At 37.8% G+C, this 19,887-nt stretch overlaps 1 protein-coding gene across 1 annotated transcript in view; it reads right to left on the bottom strand.

Annotated features, from left to right (window-relative positions):
* Positions 1–1,208: 1,208 nt before the first annotated feature.
* Positions 1,209–19,887, bottom strand: part of LOC139747126 (serine/threonine-protein kinase SBK1-like) — a 44,391-nt gene continuing 25,712 nt past the window's right edge. The window contains exons 2-4 of the mRNA XM_071659043.1: positions 18,472–18,584; positions 16,585–16,824; positions 1,209–16,466 (exon numbers count right to left, since the gene is read on the bottom strand). Of these exons, the coding sequence (XP_071515144.1) occupies positions 15,609–16,466; positions 16,585–16,824; positions 18,472–18,582 (1,209 nt within the window). The 5' untranslated portion in view covers positions 18,583–18,584 and the 3' untranslated portion in view covers positions 1,209–15,608. The remainder of the gene's footprint in view (positions 16,467–16,584; positions 16,825–18,471; positions 18,585–19,887) is intronic.

Here is a 19,887-nt window from a genome sequence, read left to right as displayed (position 1 = left end):
GTCTCCCGCGTTTGCGAGGTAGCGCAAGGAAACAGACGAAAGAAATGGCCCAACCCCCCCCCCATACACATGTACATACACACGTCCACACACGCAAATATACATACCTACACAGCTTTCCATGGTTTACCCCAGACGCTTCACATGCCTTGCTTCAATCCACTGACAGCACGTCAACCCCTGTATACCACATGACTCCAATTCACTCTATTTCTTGCCCTCCTTTCACCCTCCTGCATGTTCAGGCCCCGATCACACAAAATCTTTTTCACTCCATCTTTCCACCTCCAATTTGGTCTCCCTCTTCTCCTCGTTCCCTCCACCTCCGACACATATATCCTCTTGGTCAATCTCTCCTCACTCATTCTCTCCATGTGCCCAAACCATTTCAAAACACCCTCTTCTGCTCTCTCAACCACGCTCTTTTTATTTCCACACATCTCTCTTACCCTTACGTTACTTACTCGATCAAACCACCTCACACCACACATTGTCCTCAAACATCTCATTTCCAGCACATCCATCCTCCTGCGCACATCTCTATCCATAGCCCACGCCTCGCAACCATACAGCATTGTTGGAACCACTATTCCCTCAAACATACCCATTTTTGCTTTCCGAGATAATGTTCTCGACTTCCACACATTTTTCAAGGCTCCCAAAATTTTCGCCCCCTCCCCCACCCTATGATCCACTTCCGCTTCCATGGTTCCATCCGCTGACAGATCCACTCCCAGATATCTAAAACACTTCACTTCCTCCAGTTTTTCTCCATTCAAACTCACCTCCCAATTGACTTGACCCTCACCCCTACTGTACCTAATAACCTTGCTCTTATTCACATTTACTCTCAACTTTCTTCTTCCACACACTTTACCAAACTCAGTCACCAGCTTCTGCAGTTTCTCACATGAATCAGCCACCAGCGCTGTATCATCAGCGAACAACAATTGACTCACTTCCCAAGCTCTCTCATCCCCAACAGACTTCATACTTGCCCCTCTTTCCAGGACTCTTGCATTTACCTCCTTTACAACCCCATCCATAAACATATATATATATATATATATATATATATATATATATATATTATACAAATTACTGAACATGCAAGTATTTTGAGTAATACTGTTTTTAAGATTTTATCATCAATACTTTCTATACAAAGAAACTTGTTCTTTTGCAAAGATAAGGATATAGTCAACATTCACTATATCTGAAGATAGAGATGAATATAACTTATGTTACATGAAGAGCTTGCAAATGTATTTCTTATCCACATAGGGAAATTGTACATTTAATGAATACTACACAAATATCATCCAGATACTAAATGGACTGGATTTATTTTAAGTAGCATAACATGAAAAGAAGTGACATTACTTGCACACAATATGATGGACAGCATATATTTCTCTACTCCACGTAGAGCAAGAGTCATAGTACTTGACATGGAAACTTATCTTTATGAAATACAGGATCAAATTCTTATTTGCACATCAAAAAGTCACATTGCAATTCAAAGATTTACGTATAATCAGCATAATTTTCATATTAGCATAATGATTGGCTAATGATTATCCATATTCTCAGAATTTTCATTGTAGCTTTACATATACTTGAATCAGCATAGCTTTCATTTTCACCAAAATAACTAGATACCAATCATCCTATATGATATTAGAATTTTCACAGTGACTTAGTTAATAAAAGTGGTTGTGAACATCAACATACAGTATTCATAAAAAAACATTATCCACCCCGCCTACATTTTCAAAAGTGGTACATGGCCATGGTTTATTGTGGATACATGCATATGTTGCTCTTAGGGTGAAATCATTTTACATCATGTCACTGAGACTAATGTTTCTAATGGTTTGAGCACTAGCATTCTGCCTCAGTGTGCCTCAGGCTATCCAGAGGGAAGGATGTTCTTCTTTACTATTCATGTCTACTACTTAATTTTGGGAATTTAGCTTATGGATGCTGTATTTTTTCCTCCTGTGCTTCAATATGGTTGGCTACCAGCTTTCTAAAGAGAGGAAAGCTTATATTCTTGCCTGATAGCAAGTGTGGGTACACTTCAGATTTCTAGGTGATCAGAATCCATGATCAGGCAGCCGCTTCCTGCAACACCTCATCTTTGCCTTGCCTCATTCAGATCAAGACCCTATGAACCTAAAACATTGACCTAGAATAATTCAGGGACCTTGCCGATTCCATGCCCTGACATCTGCAGATAGTAATGAATGCCAAAGGAGAGATGACACAGTATCCAAATGTAAGTGAAACATCACCTTTGAAAATGTATGGGGAGGCTGTCAAAGTTTTTCGCAGTCACTGTAACTGCATGATACAAATCCAAGGAGTGATGTTTGATAATTATGTTTACAAACTGCTACATCAATGTGCTTAGCTATGCTCATACATTGGACACATATGACTCCTAAAAGGAGTCATTTGTTGACATATTTTTAAATCCTTTAGTGGTGTGATCTTATGACACATTAGTGGTTTATATGATTATCAACAACCAATAAGCACTGCACCACATATTTGGTGTAAACTAAAATAAAAAATGTTGAGTACACTATATGCTCTCGTTGGATGTTACATTTTCTGTAAACACACCCCTAAAACAGTTGAAAATATGACTTTTAAATGGTGTGAATATTTGAGAACAAGACCAAAACTTGTACATATGAAACTGCTAGCACAGTAATGGAGTACTTGAACATATGTAGCTGTAGCTCATGCAACCCTCAATCCTTAATCTAGACGGAAGATTAATAATGTAGAAAATAATACTTTTCTTTTATTCCAAGATGTGGCTTATTTTAAAAGTCAAATTTTATTGGTATTATGACCTGATTTTTGTCTGAAATGGATAAAAGTGTTGCTGACAAATAATATGTGCAGTACTAACCATTTCCAAAACTAGTTCCAAGACTTTGAAAGCTAGTTCTTATGTGACTGAAAGTTGACAACATTGCCTTTAGAGATTCAGCTTTATCAGTCTTAACTTTATGTTCTGTACATAAATGATACAATTCCAGTGGAAGAGCTGTTCTTGCCTAGAGCTTTACCTTTACAGCATTTCAAAGCTTGTATGTACTTGAAAACTTTCATGTGCTTTTCAAGATCTGGACCTTCATGGTGCTTGCTTTAAGATCTGCTTCAAAAACTTAGCTCATTTGTGTCTGAGCACCAGAAATTAATGTATATCCTGCTTTATTTCATGCCTCATCACTGTTTCCTGTCATTAGGTAGTGCCAAGAAAAGATGTCATATTAGGGGCTTGGAGGTGATTCATTTGTTTCTAGATGACACTGCTATGGTGTAAGATTCAATAAGAAACTCCTGAAGCTGGTGACAGAGTTTGGGAGAATATGTGAAGGGAAAAAGTCAAATTGAATGCAAACAAATGTAAGTTGATGAGGTGGAGCAGGATGGTTTGGAGAAAGTGGAGTGCCTTAGATACCTTACAGTGGATGTGAATGTTCAGGTCCCAATAAATCAAAGTCTTGTTCATTCCATCTCTCTATTTCCTTCATGGTCCTCCCATTCTACTTGTTACCTCCACTTTGACATATATCTTCTTAGTCAGTCTTGCTCTTCATCCTCTCCATATGCCCAAACCATTTCAGCACACCCTCTTTCACTCAAACTTTGCATATTACCATATCTCTGTCTGTATTATCATTCCTTAAATAATCAACCCTTCTCATACTACATATTGTCTTCAGGCATATATTTTCAATATGTCTACCCCTTCTGTTCTTTTGCATTTTGGGACAAAGACTTGGACCAATACTGACACAGTGTTTCTGTACCATCAGACATGCCCATCTCTGGCCCCACGGGTTGTGACTTCTCTTTCCACACTCTTTAATGCACCCAGGACCATTGCCCCCATCACTCACCCAGTAGTTCACTTAAGCTCCCACAGTTCCAACTGCAGAAATGTCCACTCCCAGTTATCTAAAACACTCCAATTCTCTTGGGTTCTCTTCATTGAAACATACTCAAACCAGTGTGATCTCACCTCTAGTTAAACCTCATTACTTTATTTTCATTCATATTAACCCTCATTTTCTTCCTTTCATATGCTTTCCCAGACTCAAACACCAGCCTCTGAAGCATCTTTCTTGAGGCTGCCACTAGAGAAGTGTCATCTGTAAAAAGCAACTGACTCACCTCCCAGGCTTCCCCACCACCAACATATAAATCCACCGCTCTCTCCAGGACCCTCCCCTTTGCTTCCCACACGACTCCATCCATGAACATATTAAACAGCCATGGTGACATCTCACAACATTGATGTTTTCTCACCACCTAGAATAACTCACCCTTCTTCCTTCCTACTTTTACATATGCCTTACTCTCACAATAATACCTCTTCACTGCTTCTAATGACTTCCCTCCCACACCAACCATTCATGCCACATTCCACATGGCATTTCTTTCAGCCCTCTAATATGCTTTCTGTAGATCTGTAAGTGCCACATGCAAACCTCTCTACTCTTCTAATATTTTTCAAACAAAGTCTTCAAAGCAAACACTTGGTCCTCTCATTCTTTTTGCTCTGTGCAAGCCACCACCCACTTAGTCACAATTCTCCCATACAACTTACTAGTTATACTCAGCAGACTAATACCTTTATAATTTGAGCATTCACTTTTTTATCTCTTGCCTTTTATATCATGGCACTACACAGGCATTCTGGTAGTCCTTAGAAACCTCACTTTCAGTTATACATGCATTGATAATCCTGACTAACCTGTCAACAACATAGCCACCACATTTCCTGAAAAAATTCAGTTGCAATCCCATTCACTTCAGCTGCTTTGCCATGCTTCATCTTGATATTTTTGTGATTTACATGAAAATCTAATTACACATGGAATTTTTCAGAAGCCTAATCTATTTATGTATTTTAGATATTCAATGCAGTACCCACCTTTGAGTAGCAGATGCATTGTAATCTTTTTCTTTTTATTCATGTTTTTCAAAGTGCATTTTGTTTACATTTTTTATTAAATTCAATATTGCACCATCTTTTTCAAGTCCAGTAGTTGCACTCTTCAATCCAAATCACTCATTTCTACATTGTTCAGAAACATGCGAATCGTGGACACCAAAGATCATATTCAGGAGACATATTCAAGTTTGTCATTTATTCTGAATGTAATGTTTAGATGGATTACTATTTAATGCACTCAGCACTTTGTACTATAGTCCCCTCACATAGTTAATAGAGTCAGCTGCTTATCTAAGATCATATTGAATCTAGTTTTCAGTGAGAAAAATATTCAAAGGAAGTACCTTTGCACCAACTTTTACATTTTTACAATCTTTATATACTGTTTTGGCAATAGAATATGGTATCTACTGATTGTAAGTAGACTGTGTATGGGATTCACTAACAGATAGCACAGAAAAACCTTGCATGCATCAAACCATTTCATCTTGTCCTGTAGCATAAGGATCATACAGTAATACCACACTGAATCAGTAAGTCTGGGCAAAATACCAGTACCGCACTGAAGAAACATGATATTTGAACCAGGTTTGAGGCACAGTCATTATGATCTCATAACTGTTGATTTATCACCGAGACCTAGACATTATGATCTCATAACTGTTGATTTATAACTGAGACCTAAATAATTTTCTTATCTACTTGGGAAGGAAGAATACCTTCTAATCTTTGAAAAGTATTTCTGCAACTGCTGGTAAACGTAGGCCTTTATGCCAGACACTGGGCTGGGCTCATAAAATGCCCTTTTTATTAGCATACCAAAATCAATAGCACAGAAGGGCCGGATTTTTAGCTATGAAATGAGACTTAACTAAACAGGAAAATTCCACGTAACATTTTTTTTAAAAGTAGATATGACCATTTACATTTCTAGTGAAGAAAACTAGATTTTTAAGAAAGAATTTAAGATAAGATGTAGTGCTGTAATAAGAGGCTGACCCCAGTGAAATTCAAGTAGGTATTTAAACTGCAAGGAATGAAATATAAAAATCCTGGTTTATGCTGTGGTAGCTTACAAATGTAGACTAACTCAAAGCTAAGAATGCCTTATGAACTTCATGGAACTTAATGAGAACCAAATGAAAAATCTCTGGCGTTTTTACTTATTCTCATTACTTCTTTAATGTTTGATTTGTTATAAACTTTCATTATGATAATAGCCAAAGAAATACCTCAACTAGTTTCATATAGCATATAAGAAAAGGATTACCATTTATATTCTATGGTATGAATCATGTTGTTGTGGTAGATTACTGATGTTGCATTACCAGTAGCCACATACTGCCTCCATTTGCAAAAGTATAGCCTGGTTTCATAAAAGCTTTTCATTGAGAAAGTAGATTAAGTTACAATATCTCATTTGCAAAATGTGGAATTTGCAATGGCTATCACATAATCAATTAAATTTAGTGAGCCTCTGCTGCAGCTAAGGTGAAAAGACATGATACAAAGTTGGTATGAGAAAGAAGAAAGAATGAGTGATGGCAAGACTCAAAAAATGAGATAAGTGTCAAGAGGAACAAAAATTTAGACATAATTACAGAAGAAATATGGAAGATGTGATTGTATGGCTCGAAGATTAAATGCAGGAAACTCCGCTGCATAACAGAGAGAATGAATTTAGAATAAATGAATATACATGTAAACATTCATATCACAAAGTTAAAGTACAAAGTTCTGAGTGATTAGTAAACACTTAAGTCGCTGTTGATGATATACTATAATGTAATTAAACGAGGTACTGTAATCTCTCCTAAGCATAGGTCTCCTGAATACTGTCTTCATTACTTTCATTTAATCTTAATACCAACTCTTGAGTTGAACACATTGGTAGTATACTATGCATAACTATGCTAGTAGTAATTTAATGAACACTAGTTGTATACTTAGTATAACCATGCTTGTAAAATTATTGCTACTTCCTGTACTGGCAACTATGTTTTTTCCATCTAGCAGCTATCACTCTGGTATATGATGCAATATATCGACATTAAAGGCACATATACAAAACTTGGAAGATAGGAGATTCTAAAACTTCTTATTTTTACAATAACATCTTCAGATGTAATCCCATCTATTTTAAGTATGCTTCTCACTCAAAATTAAATGCCAAAGAATTCCAAGTTAGTTGCAGTTACTAAAACTTGAAACATGATAAGATTATGCTGTGAACCACTTTGATAAAAGCAGGTTCTTATTATATATCTTGACTTGCTGGTAAATATACAAATAAAGTAAGTTTGTGAATATGAACCAAAAAAAAAAAAGTCATAACAGAGTTATAAACTGGATATTAGTGAGACTGTGAACAATTTCGAAGGGCCCTGCAGTTTTGGGGCTCCACTCCACAAAGGAGCAGATTAAGGTGGTTTTTGTTTTTTATGGCAGGAACATCCTTGATGATACTGTATACATACCTCTTGTTGACTTATGATCATACTGCTTAATCAAAGAAAATTTCTCATGCACAATATTACCACTGTAGCTGGAGCCTGAGAACACCAGTAAGACTCTATAACTATACAATTCCAAGACCCCTTTTATATCACTCTGCAGCTTCAAGGTTACACTTTAATCACGATGAAGATCCTTGATGAAACTGTACTAATTTTTTACACCATTGGTGACTTCTTGCTTGTAGTGTAATCAATACTGTTTCATGTATTTATAACTACCCTAGGACTTTTGTTTTAATAAACTCCTTGTCTTACCCATCATGTCTGTTCAGATGCAGGGAAATGTGGACCCATTTGGAATGAAATGATCTTTGAAAAGATTATACTCCCAATGATATAGTCTCACCAAAGTTGACTCTTCTTCACTTGTACTGTAATTTCAAGCAGATAGAGTCCAGTAACACACACACACACACACATATATGGATGAAGGCAAGCAAGTTAAGTGTGTGAAAGAAGAAAATTGAGAGTAAATGTGAATAAGAGCAAGTTTTTTTAGGTTCAGTAGGGTTGAGGGACAAGTCAGTTGGGAGGTAAGTTTGAATGCAGAAAAACTGGAGGAAGTGAAGTGTTTTAGATATCTGGGAGTGGACTTAGCAGCAGATGGAACCATGGAAGCAGAAGTGAGTCACAGGGTGGGGAAGGAGGCGAAGGTTCTGGGAGAATCGAAGAATGTGTGGAAGGCAAGAACGTTATCTTGGAGAGCAAAAATGGGTATGTTTGAAGGAATAATGGTTCCAAAAGTGTTATGTGGTTGCAAGGCATGGGCTATAGGTAGGGTTGTGCAGAGGAGGGTGAATGTGTTGGAAATGAAATTCTTGAGGACATGTGGTGTGAGATGGTTTGATCAAGTAAGTAATGAAAGGGTTAGAGAGATGTTTGGTAATTAAAAGAGTATGGTTGAGAAAGCAGAAGAGGGGGTGTTGAAATGGTTTGGTCATGTGCTGTCAATGGATTGAACCAGGGCATGTGAAGCATCTGGGGTAAACCAAGGAAAGGTCTGTGGGGCCTGGATATGGAAAGGGAGCTGTGGTTTCGGTGCATTACACATGACAGCTAGAGACTGAGTGTGAGCAAATGTGGCCTTTTTTGTCTTTTCCTAGCACTACCTGACTGGGGGGGTATGCTATTTCATTAGTGGTGGAGTGGCAACAGGATTGGATGACGGCAGCAAGTATGAATATGTACAAGTGTATATATGTATATGTCTGTGTATATATGTGTTGAATGTATATGCATGTATATGTGCTTGTGTAGGCACTTATGTGTAATTGGGTGGGTTGGGCCATCCGTCATCTGTTTCCTTGTGCTACTCGCTAATGCAGGAGACAGCGATTAAGTATAATAAAATGAATATGTATATTCATTTATTATACTTTGTCACTGTCTCCCACGTTAGCGAGGTAATGCAAGGAAACAGACGAAAGAATGCCCCAACCCACCCACATACACATGTATATACATACACGCTCACACACGCACATATACATACCTATACATTTCAGCATATACATATATATACATACATAGACATATACAGTATGTCTGTATATACTTGCTGCCTTGATCCATTCCTGTCACCACCCCGGCACACATGAAATAGCACACACACACACACACACCCACACCCAAGTAGCTCTAGGAAAAGACAAAATAAGGCCACATTTGTTCACACTCAATCTCTAGCTGTGTTGTGTAATGCACACAAGTAAGTGTATATGCTTACTTACTGTCTGAAGAGTCCCTTCTACCTTAAGAAGGCTCCTGCAATGCTCTTACTAGTTAGGACTATAGGTCATAAAGTGTAGCATTGTTGTGTATGTGTCTGTGTGCAGAGAGTGCAGAGTAGTTGAGTTGTAAGTGATCAGTGTCTTCCTTGTGGTTGTTGTGGGCATGAAAGGTTTTGAGATATGTTGAAATGGTGTTTGTAGCACTTTAGGATGTAGAGTATAGATGAGAAAGTGTGACTTGCATTTGTCTAGGGATTGTTGCTTTTATGGGTGTTTATCTGTATGGTTAGAGTTGGGAGGTTGTTTGTTCAGTGCTTGTCAGGTTATTTCAGTGTTTTTTTTTGTTGGAGTTATATTAGTTAAGGGTAAGAGGTCTGTGAGGAGAAGATGCTTAAGTGTGAGGCAGGGGTAAGCTTTTAATTTCTACCCATGGGATGGTGGTTATTTATAAAGTGATTTTGATGGGAGGGGTCAAATGCTGTTGCACAAAATTGAGTGCTGATTATATTGAGGTGGTGTTGTGTGAACAGGATGATTGTTTCATTGTGGTCACTTGGCAGCCAGTGATTGCTCTGAGTGCCCTGTTTTGTTTAGTTTGTTGCTTTGGACATTTTATTGACTTAGTTATGCCCAGATCTATATCATTTGTTGCAGGATACTTTTCATCTTATTTTTCTAACATTTCAAGTAACTATATTTTACAATCTATCTTTTTTAAAGAATTCTAAAGTTTAATACAGAAAATGAAACTGTTTATCGTTGAAATAGTACTGCAAAAGGTCATCTAGGTACTTTTCTTTTTGGTGGATATTTGACACTTTTTCAGAACTAGTCTCATTTAATTAATCAGCAAAAGGGGTTGAATAAAGGTGCACACATAGTATGCATGGGTGAATGGAGTTAGGAATACATGGGCATTATTGAAGTAAGAAATGATTGACAGGTGTCTAAAGAAGAGGTTTTTGGATGTACATGTACTGAGATGGGCATCAGTTGGGATGTCATCATTTCTTATTGCTGGAGGAAAGAGTGAAAAGCTGTTCATAATGTTTTTAAGAAAAGAGGAAATGACATGTGAGAAAGAAGTGTTGGAAGTAAATGAATTTGATAAAGAGACCTGTGTGCAGCTATACCAAGAGAGATTGAGTGGAAAGATATAGGATGAGAGTGAATGAAACAAAAGCAGTGGGTAATGAGTGGATTGTATTTAAGGAAGCAGCAGCTATATGTGCAGTGAAGCGTGTGCCATGCAGAAAGCGGGAGACTGGTATAAGAGAAAGGGTGGTGGTGCATGGGATGAGTAAGTGAAAGAGTAAAAAAAGAGGTGTATAAATGGTACTTAAACGAAGGAACCATGAGTCATTGGGAGGTATACAGGAGGAACTGGCAGGATGGCAGTTAGAAGGTATAGGTAATGAGAAAAAAGACAAATGAGAGATGGGACACAGAGTTTCATTGGTTCTCAGAAAAATTAAGAAAATGTTTTGGATGGAGTGAATAATGTAAAACCAAGAAAGCAAATGAGAGTAACAGTTTGGGGAGTAGAAAACAGATGGGAAAGAGGAAATGGGCAAAGAAGGAGAGAAATGATTGTCTATTTTAAAGGACTGATAAATATGTTGAGTGATAGGATGGTGTATGTGGTGTGTTTGGGACAATAGGGTATGCATAGTGAGAGTCTGACGAATGCTTTGATGGGTAGAGTGGAGTTAGTGGAAGCTTTAAGTAGGATAGAGTGTAGCAAATTGCTGGATTAGTTGCGATTACAGCTGAATTTCTTAAGAAAGTGGGTGACAGGGTCATTGTTTGTTAGTTAGCTATTAGTATTTGTAAGTCCAAGGGTGAAATGCTTGATATTGAGTGTTTGAATTTTAGAGGTACAAGTTTCTTAAATATACTTGTTAAGGTGTATCAGTAAATGGTGACTGAGAGGGTTTGCAGCAGGCACAAAACATCAGACCAGAGGAGGAGCATTGACGCTTCAGGAGAGCTAGGGGATGTGTAGACCAAGTAAATGGAAGAGACTTAAAGAAAGGGGTAGGTTTATGGTATACTGTGGATGGATAGGTGAGGATTATGGGAGGTGAATAAGTTGCTGTTTGCAAATGACAGCTCTGAGCTCTGGTTGCAGACTCCACTGAGAAATTCCAGAAAATCGTAACAAAGACTGGAGTTTAGAAGAGCGTGCCAAAGAAGAATACTGAGTTTGAATGTCAACAAAAGAAAGGTAATGAGGTGAAACATGGATCAAATAGGATGGTTTGAGAGTAAGTTTAAGTGGGAAAGACATACCAGAAGGTGGACTTGGTAGTGGATGGAACCATGGATGATGAAGTGACTTATACGATGGAATAGGTGGCAAAGGTCATGGATGCACTGAAGAGTGTGTGGAAGGATAGGTAGGTGTAACTGTCTCTTTGGGTAACAATAGGTGTATTTGAAGGAGTCAAACACTCCCATCACTGCCCTAAGAGACTCATCTCTCATTTCACACATCCCTCAGTGTATCCAGGACCTTTGTACCCTATAGTTTTGTTTGAATGTGAGCTGTGGGCCTAAAATGCAAAAGAACAGAAAAGGGTGGATGTGTGGAAATGAAATGGTTAAAGACACTATCTGGTGTGAGAGATAAATTAAACATGTAAGGAATGACAGTGTAAGAGAGATGTGTGGTCCTAAGTACAGTATGACTGATGGATGGAGAGTGTTGAAATGGTTCAGACATTACAGAGACTAAAAGAATCCATGTATCAGAAGTGGTTGGAGGAGGGGGCCAACGGAGTGAAAGCAGCCAAGAAATACTGGATGCCAGAACATTCAGGTATGCATGGGATATAAACAGTTAGATTAATGTTGTATAAGGGGGATGACATGTCAGTGGCCTGAAGTAGGACATTTGAAGGGGCCAAAATGGTAGGCTTTGGTTTCATTGCAAAAATTACCATTGTTCATCTGTTCTGATTACTGCCTTGCAAAGGCAAGTGAAAAAATTGTGTAAAACAAAACTGTACATGCAGAAGGTAACACTGTAAGCAATAGGTCATCTTCAACAAGGATGTCTCACTGTCAGCCCCAACATCAATGAGATGGAATAAGAGAAGTCTAAGAAAGCAATGAGATATCAAGAGAAGACATTAACTTAATAGTAAAGGGTTTTGACCCATATAAGGCTCATGATCCTGATGAAATATCACCTCATATGCTGAAGATGGGTGCAAATAACCTTGAAAAATGTCATGAATTACTACTGAAGATGTTGCTGTAGAAAGGGCAAATATCATACCTATTCAAGAGAAAGGAGACCGGGAAGATACACCGAACTACAGAGTCTTCTCCCTTTTGAGTGTGGTCTGTAAGGTACAGGAAAAGATAATCAGAAAGCAAAGGAATGAATTCCTGCACAGGAGAAATTACCTAAGTATGAGAAAACATTGTTTTAGGAAAAGAAGGTCATGCATAACAAAACTTAAAGATTTCTATGAGAGAGAGAGCTTGATACTGAACAAAAGAGAACAGGTGCATTGTTAGTATGTGAAATGCCAGAAAACTTCTGACCCTGGGAGGCTAATTAAGAAGTTGGATCACCATACAGGAATGAAGATAGAAAAAAGATTCTTTCACTTGAAGGGAGCAAAGGTATCATGTCAGTGGAGCCTTCTTAAAATTGGTTGAGGTCACCAGCAGAGTTCTGTTCTGGTATCATCTAGAAGGTATGACTCCTATTTGAATATGATTGCAGAGATGGAAGTGAAAAGCATGGGAGATTGTATAAAGTTAAAAGGGTATTTACACAGATTTTAAAGTTGGTCTGATACAGGGATGGAGGTCCGCTCAAGAGAATGTAAAGTAACGAGGACGGGTCACTGTGAAAGAAGGCCATGATATGAATATCATTTAGCAGGAAAGAAGCTGTAGGAATGTGTTTGTGCAAGAGACATAGGAAAAGATATTCTCTGCTGACAAATATTAGAACTGAATTCAAGTGCATGGACAGAAAAATATTCAGAAAGCTGTTCACATCATACATAATGCCAAAACTGAAATAAAATTTCTCAAGTTTTCTAACCACATGTAAAAAGCACAAAGAACTAACAAAGGGTCCAAAGGAGAGCAACACTGATACTAAAACTAGGAGAGCTTAGGTACTGGGAAGAGCAAAAACTGATGACAATCTGTAAGTTTTAAAACATATTAATGATATACACAGTGAATATGTCTTTAAAAAATGTAATGACAGAACAAAGAGAGAAGATAACATGAAATTGAGCAAGAAATTTCTTAAGATAATTGAAGAAGTACTTTTCGAGTATGAGAGTAGTGGATGAATGGAATAAAAGGAATGAAGACATGGTTAATACAGACAGCATAAAAAATTTAAAAAGTGTGATTGAAGAAAATGATCAAGAGATGGGGCCCCATGAGTGTAAGACTTTCTCTCTGTACGTTCCAAACATGAGATTTCATCGCCATTAAGGACCTTCCCACCTCAGAGGAGCTTGCTTTAACCTGCTTCTCCTTGAAGTGCAGCCTGAAAGTTGCAGATAGCCCATAAAAGAGGCCCTGGGGTTGTAAAGCTAACTGTATGCATGTATATAAGTAACCAAACATATTCATTTAACATTAATACTCATGAATATTATTATATTTCAAGATGTTCTTGTACAGTGATCATACCGAAGTGCATCCATATTTTTATAGTAAACAAACTCTTTCAATAACATTGGAAAATCTAAATACTCTATTGTTGTTCCTAGGATGTAGATAACACATCTGTTCACAAAAGAAAGAACATAGGGTTATTTCTTAGATAGGGTAACACTTATGACCAGTTACCTTCCACCTCTTTTCTCTTCTTACCCTGTTAGTTGCATGGAGGCTTAAATAGGTCACACTATGAATGACAAGGTAGTAACAGAGAACCCAAAGAAGGCTGGATTTTAACCAAGTCTGGAAGGACTAATTGTTCCTGGAGGCATATCTAGTTGCAGATCTGACTTTTGTATGTACATAGTCATTGAACTGACTTGAAGATACTCATATTCCCTACTTATATATCTACTAGATTTTTGTGATCTAGTGTCAGAGATTTTTAGTTGATTACTGAGCATATAACTACACCATGGGTTATTCTTGATTCTTTATGATGAAAATAATTTCAGTAAATCAGGTCCTACAAATGGAAGTATTGTTTTATAAGAGTTTATCAGTTTTGATAAGTGGCAATCTGCCATAGTATACACAACAGTATAGACATATATAACTTCTTAGAGCTAATGCAATAATTTCTAATTCTTTTAATAAATACATTTGATTATTAGAGCATAAATTTCATAAAAACTGCAGTAACATTACAAAGAGATAAAAGATATGTAAGGCAAGTTGATCTCATCCCCTAGTCCTTCTGTACTGTAATGGGACTGGGAAGAGCTGGCTAAATATTCAAATATTTGAGACTAACAAGGGATTATTGTGAACTTTTGATTCAGATGAAAATGCCATCCATATCTTAAATTTAGGAAAGGTTTTGTTTGATCAGAACCATTAATTTAGAATATTTGCTGAAATGTAAATATCCCAATTTCTAAGTTAAAGACCTCATAACCCCTCTTTCCATACTTCTAAACATTTTAAGAAGCACATGCTTTTGGTTGATGTAACTGTCACAATTCTATAATGTCTTTCAACGTGTATTACAAGAAAACATAACAGTGTTTGAAATAAAATCCCACAAAACAAAGTTGACATCAAGTTTCTTGGAGTGGGAAGTAATACTTATTGCTGGAAAGTTTTAAGTTGATAATACCTGACCCTGTACCCCTTCAACCTCTGATCAAACCTTCTTTGTTGACATAAGCTTTTGATGATAGGCATACACCTGTTATCATTATAGTTTCTGATTAAAACTGTCAAATTAGGAAAGGCTGTTTTCTAACAGATGTGCATTAGGAGGTAAGATTCTGAAAGAGTGTAGATTGAATTGAAAGTGACCAATTTTTATGTCACAGATAATGATACACTGTACTACATTCAGTGTGCCTCTTCAGTATGTTACTTAAATTCACAGTCTTCCTTATGAATCAAATAAATCAGAAGCAGCCAACCAGTTATTATATTATTTAGCAGGTGCATTTCTTATTGGTATCTCTGTGTATATACTGTATGTTTTTGGGAGGGGGATATTGAAAATATGAACTACTTTAACAAGTATTTGTTTGGCGATATTAGGGGCAATTTTCATCTGAATATCACCTCTTCAGTAATTCCTTGTTAAAGATATAATTCCTACAACTAGAGCATGCACATTAATTTTTTCAAAGTACCAATTACAGTACTTGTACTTGAGTTTTACCTTAATTTTGTCATTTTAGCAAATAACAAAGTTTACACTGATGAATAATTAGTTGAGGTGCTGAATGAGGAAGTTGAGGAAGAAGAGTTGAGCCATGAAAAAGATGAGGATGAAGATGAAGATGATGAAGACTGATGCCATGCATGGTTTTTACGACGGTGTCTGATGGAAGAATTAGGGGAGCTGAACCGTAACAATTCTGCCAGAAAACGTCTTGGACTAGAAACCCTGCCCTGCATCACTTGGTCTTGAGACTCATGTTCTTGTGGTTGCTGTGGATCTTTAGTTTCTTCACTGCTTGGAGGATGTGGCCGAGGATTAGGAAGAGAAACCAGTGATGAACTGTAATCATGACTGTCACTCCTGTCTCGAGACTTTATCATCCAGTCATCTTCCAGGTACTTGAATACTTCTTTAGCGGGATAACGTGACCACCCACGTGGCTCCAGAAGACGACGCAAAAGACGTAGAAGACGAACCGTAAACCTTTTGAAGGGTCTTGGCACTCGGATAGATTTAACCCGTTGCCAGTTTCGGAAAGCAGCATATTCTGGGTCAGTTATATCGCTGGTGGACCAAGGTTTGTTTCCTGTGAGGCAGTGGATGATGAGGACACCCAAAGCCCAAGAGTCAAGAGAAGTACCAGTGTAATAGCCTTCAGTTCCCTCACCGCGACTTAGCTCAGGTGGTGTGTATGGTCCATTAAAGAGTCGACGGCGTACAAATGTTCCTCCCCGACAAGTAGAGCCAAAGTCAGTGATTTTGACAAGTGAAAGATTAGGTCTGAAGATGAGAATATTTTCAGGGGTGACACTGCCATGCACTAGCTGGAATCCATGCAGGTAGGTAAGTCCACTGGCTACCTGTTCAGCCACCCATCGTGTTGGCACCTGAAATTGTTATTCATCCGAAAATTAAAAGAATTAAGTCCCAGATCTTTTACTTCATGTACACACTTGCTGATATGAATGTTTCTTTGTTCAGTTGACTGGCATTGAATATAATTACCTCCTCAATGGTTCTGGAGCTGAGATAGGAAGCTAGATCTCCATATGGAGCGTATTCCATTGGGTAAACAATGTAGAGGTCTGTCTGGAATAGTCTAGAAGTAGCAGATACAAGATTAGGATGATCAAGGTGTGAAGCATAGTGGTATTCACGCTGGACATCTCGCCGCCGGCACATATCACGACACACTGCCTTCAGTGCTACTTCCATCCCTGTCATTCTTTCAGCTGCGAGGTATATCTGTCATGGGAATTTGCATCAGTGTAAGAATAAGGAATATTACATATTATGTAAAAGATATTGATTATCCAGGAAGTGAGATGATCCTGTATATTTCTTGTTAATACTTCACATTACAGGCATATAACATTATTAATCTTTAGTATATGACAAAAATGGAAAGTTAATTTCATCTGTACTGCATAATCCAGATGAGAATAAAACTGCAAGCATTTTTTTTTGTAAGTTAAGACTTTTCTAAAGGAACACCACACTGAAGAACAAGTAAGATTTGGCATTCATTGTTTATGTGACTGCAATGCTTTTCCCAGTGAATGAAAGATTTACTTTGTGCATACAGAAGTATCTCTGAATATACTAATTGTTTTCTGGTAAAACATTGTGAAAAACTGTATTCATCTCTACGGTAAATTTACGTATAATTTTAAATGGTGGAGGCTATTCATAAGGAAAAATATTTGACCACAGACAAGATAATATAATGGAACCTTCAAATGATTATCTACTTACCCAAACAAAAAAATTTCTGTGAGAGTCCTTGTGTTATTTAGCACCCCTTTTTAAAGGTTCCTTTAGCGAAAGGCTGTACTGCTTCCACTAGCAGGGAAATGTGACTCCTTTGGAGTGGGAAAGTTTCTGATGAGACTGTACTCCCAATGATACAGCCATGGCAAAGGTGAGTTTTCACTCGTGGAGTAACCTCATGCAGGCAGAGCCTGGTATTTCATAATGAGTCTCATTTGATGATTCTAAAAACTGCTAAAAGTCTGTTTATGTATAATGAAGCACCAAAGTACTGAACAAATTTTACTCATTATTTCCCTGAAACACCAAACAGGACTTGAGACACATTTTTTAAAGCACCCTTACAGGTTATAAGCATCCCATTTCTCTAAAATACTGGTTACAAGGAAAACAGGACTGGTGTTCATAAGTTTAAGATAGTGCTTGGATTTACCATTTTAACGCAATGATACGGTGTTCAAAATTCATTATTAGTCTTATGAAGCACAGTGCTGAAAACCCAACATTAATGCTAGGAATACTAGGTTGGTGTTTGAGACCTGATGTTAGTGTTATGAAGCACCTATATGATGCATGAGAACAAATAAGTATCTTGAAGCACCAATATAGTTCTCATAACATAACATTAACATACTGAAGCTCTAATATGGTGCTCAGAAACCAACATGTGTTATAAAGAACCCACAATATTCCAAACCAACACTGGTGTTATGAAGCACAAAGAGTGCTGTGGATTAGTTAATATTTTGCAGCACTGATACTGACAATCCAGTGTTAATGCTGTAAAGAATCAGCATGGCACAGAAACCATTAGTGAAACAGAGCATTAAGTGCTAAAAATGTCTCACTTGTGATTCAAAGCACATGGGGCTTAGAATCTTGAATCCTTGTTATTAATATATAACCACTTCTTGGATCTTTAGAGGTATAAGGCATCAGGTCAAAACTCAGAACTCCTTTTCAGTGTTTTGATATAGATAATGGATGGAATCAATCAAAATATATTGAAAATACATGGAAAACTTATCACGGGTGTTGATAAAAATCAACATTGTGCTTGAATGTGTTTCAAATCACTTACACTTTACTGAAACTCCAACATTCAAATAATTTCTGCCTTACCTTGCCCATTCTGCCATAGCTGAGGATGTTGAGAATGTCGTAGTGGTCACTGAGTGACTCTTCTGGCAGGTCACAGCTGCCACTGGCCCCAGAGTCCACACTCGCCAACATGTCTAAGGAACAATAAAATATTTCTGGCTGAGTAGCATTACGAGACTCTATATCATAAATCCTGAATTAGTGGAAAGACAGAATTATGTAAATTGCTCTTCTGTATGCCTATCTTTTTTATTCATAAATACCCGAAGACCTCTTTCCAGAGGCTCATTCAGCCCAAGGATGTACTACTTCTAGTGGCAGGAAAATGTGAATTCCTATGGAATGAGAAGTTCTTTGATGAGATTGTACTCCCAGTGCTGTTACCTGGTGCAAGAAGAGTATGATAATACCTTTTCCTATATATATATATATATATATATATATATGATAAGAGCTGATAGAGATGCTCTGTGGAGGGTATTAAGAATATATGGTGTGGGAGGCAAGTTGTTAGAAACAGTGAAAAGCTTTTATCGAGGATGTAAGGCATGTGTACGTGTAGGACGAGAGGAAAGTCACTGGTTCTCAGTGAATGTAGGTTTGCAGCAGGAGTGTGTGATGTCTCCATGGTTGTTTAATTTGTTTATGGATGGGGTTGTTAGGGAGGTGAATGCAAGAGTTTTGGAAAGAGGGGCAAGTATGAAGTCTGTTGTGGATGAGAGAGCTTGGGAAGTGAGTCAGTTGTTGTTCGCTGATGATACAGTGCTGGTGGCTGATTCATGTGAGAAACTGCAGAAGCTGGTGACTGAGTTTGGTAAAGTGTGTGAAAGAAGAAAGTTAAGAGTAAATGTGAATAAGAGCAAGGTTATTAGGTACAGTAGGGTTGAGGGTCAAGTCAATTGGGAGGTAAGTTTGAATGGAGAAAAACTGGAGGAAGTAAAGTGTTTTAGATATCTGGGAGTGGATCTGGCAGCGGATGGAACCATGGAAGCAGAAGTGGATCATAGGGTGGGGGAGGGGGCGAAAATCCTGGGAGCCTTGAAGAATGTGTGGAAGTCGAGAACATTATCTCGGAAAGCAAAAATGGGTATGTTTGAAGGAATAGTGGTTCCAACAATGTTGTATGGTTGCGAGGCGTGGACTATGGATAGAGTTGTGCGCAGGAGGATGGATGTGCTGGAAATGAGATGTTTGAGGACAATGTGTGGTGTGAGGTGATTTGATCGAGTAAGTAACGTAAGGGTAAGAGAGATGTGTGGAAATAAAAAGAGCGTGGTTGAGAGAGCAGAAGAGGGTGTTTTGAAATGGTTTGGTCACATGGAGAGAATGAGTGAGGAAAGATTGACCAAGAGGATATATGTGTCGGAGGTGGAGGGAACGAGGAGAAGAGGGAGACCAAATTGGAGGTGGAAAGATGGAGTGAAAAAGATTTTGTGT

The sequence above is a fragment of the Panulirus ornatus genome, chromosome 67, assembly GCF_036320965.1.
Source record: "Panulirus ornatus isolate Po-2019 chromosome 67, ASM3632096v1, whole genome shotgun sequence".
Lineage (NCBI taxonomy): Eukaryota > Metazoa > Arthropoda > Malacostraca > Decapoda > Palinuridae > Panulirus > Panulirus ornatus.
This window is presented reverse-complemented; position numbering and strand designations above follow the sequence as displayed.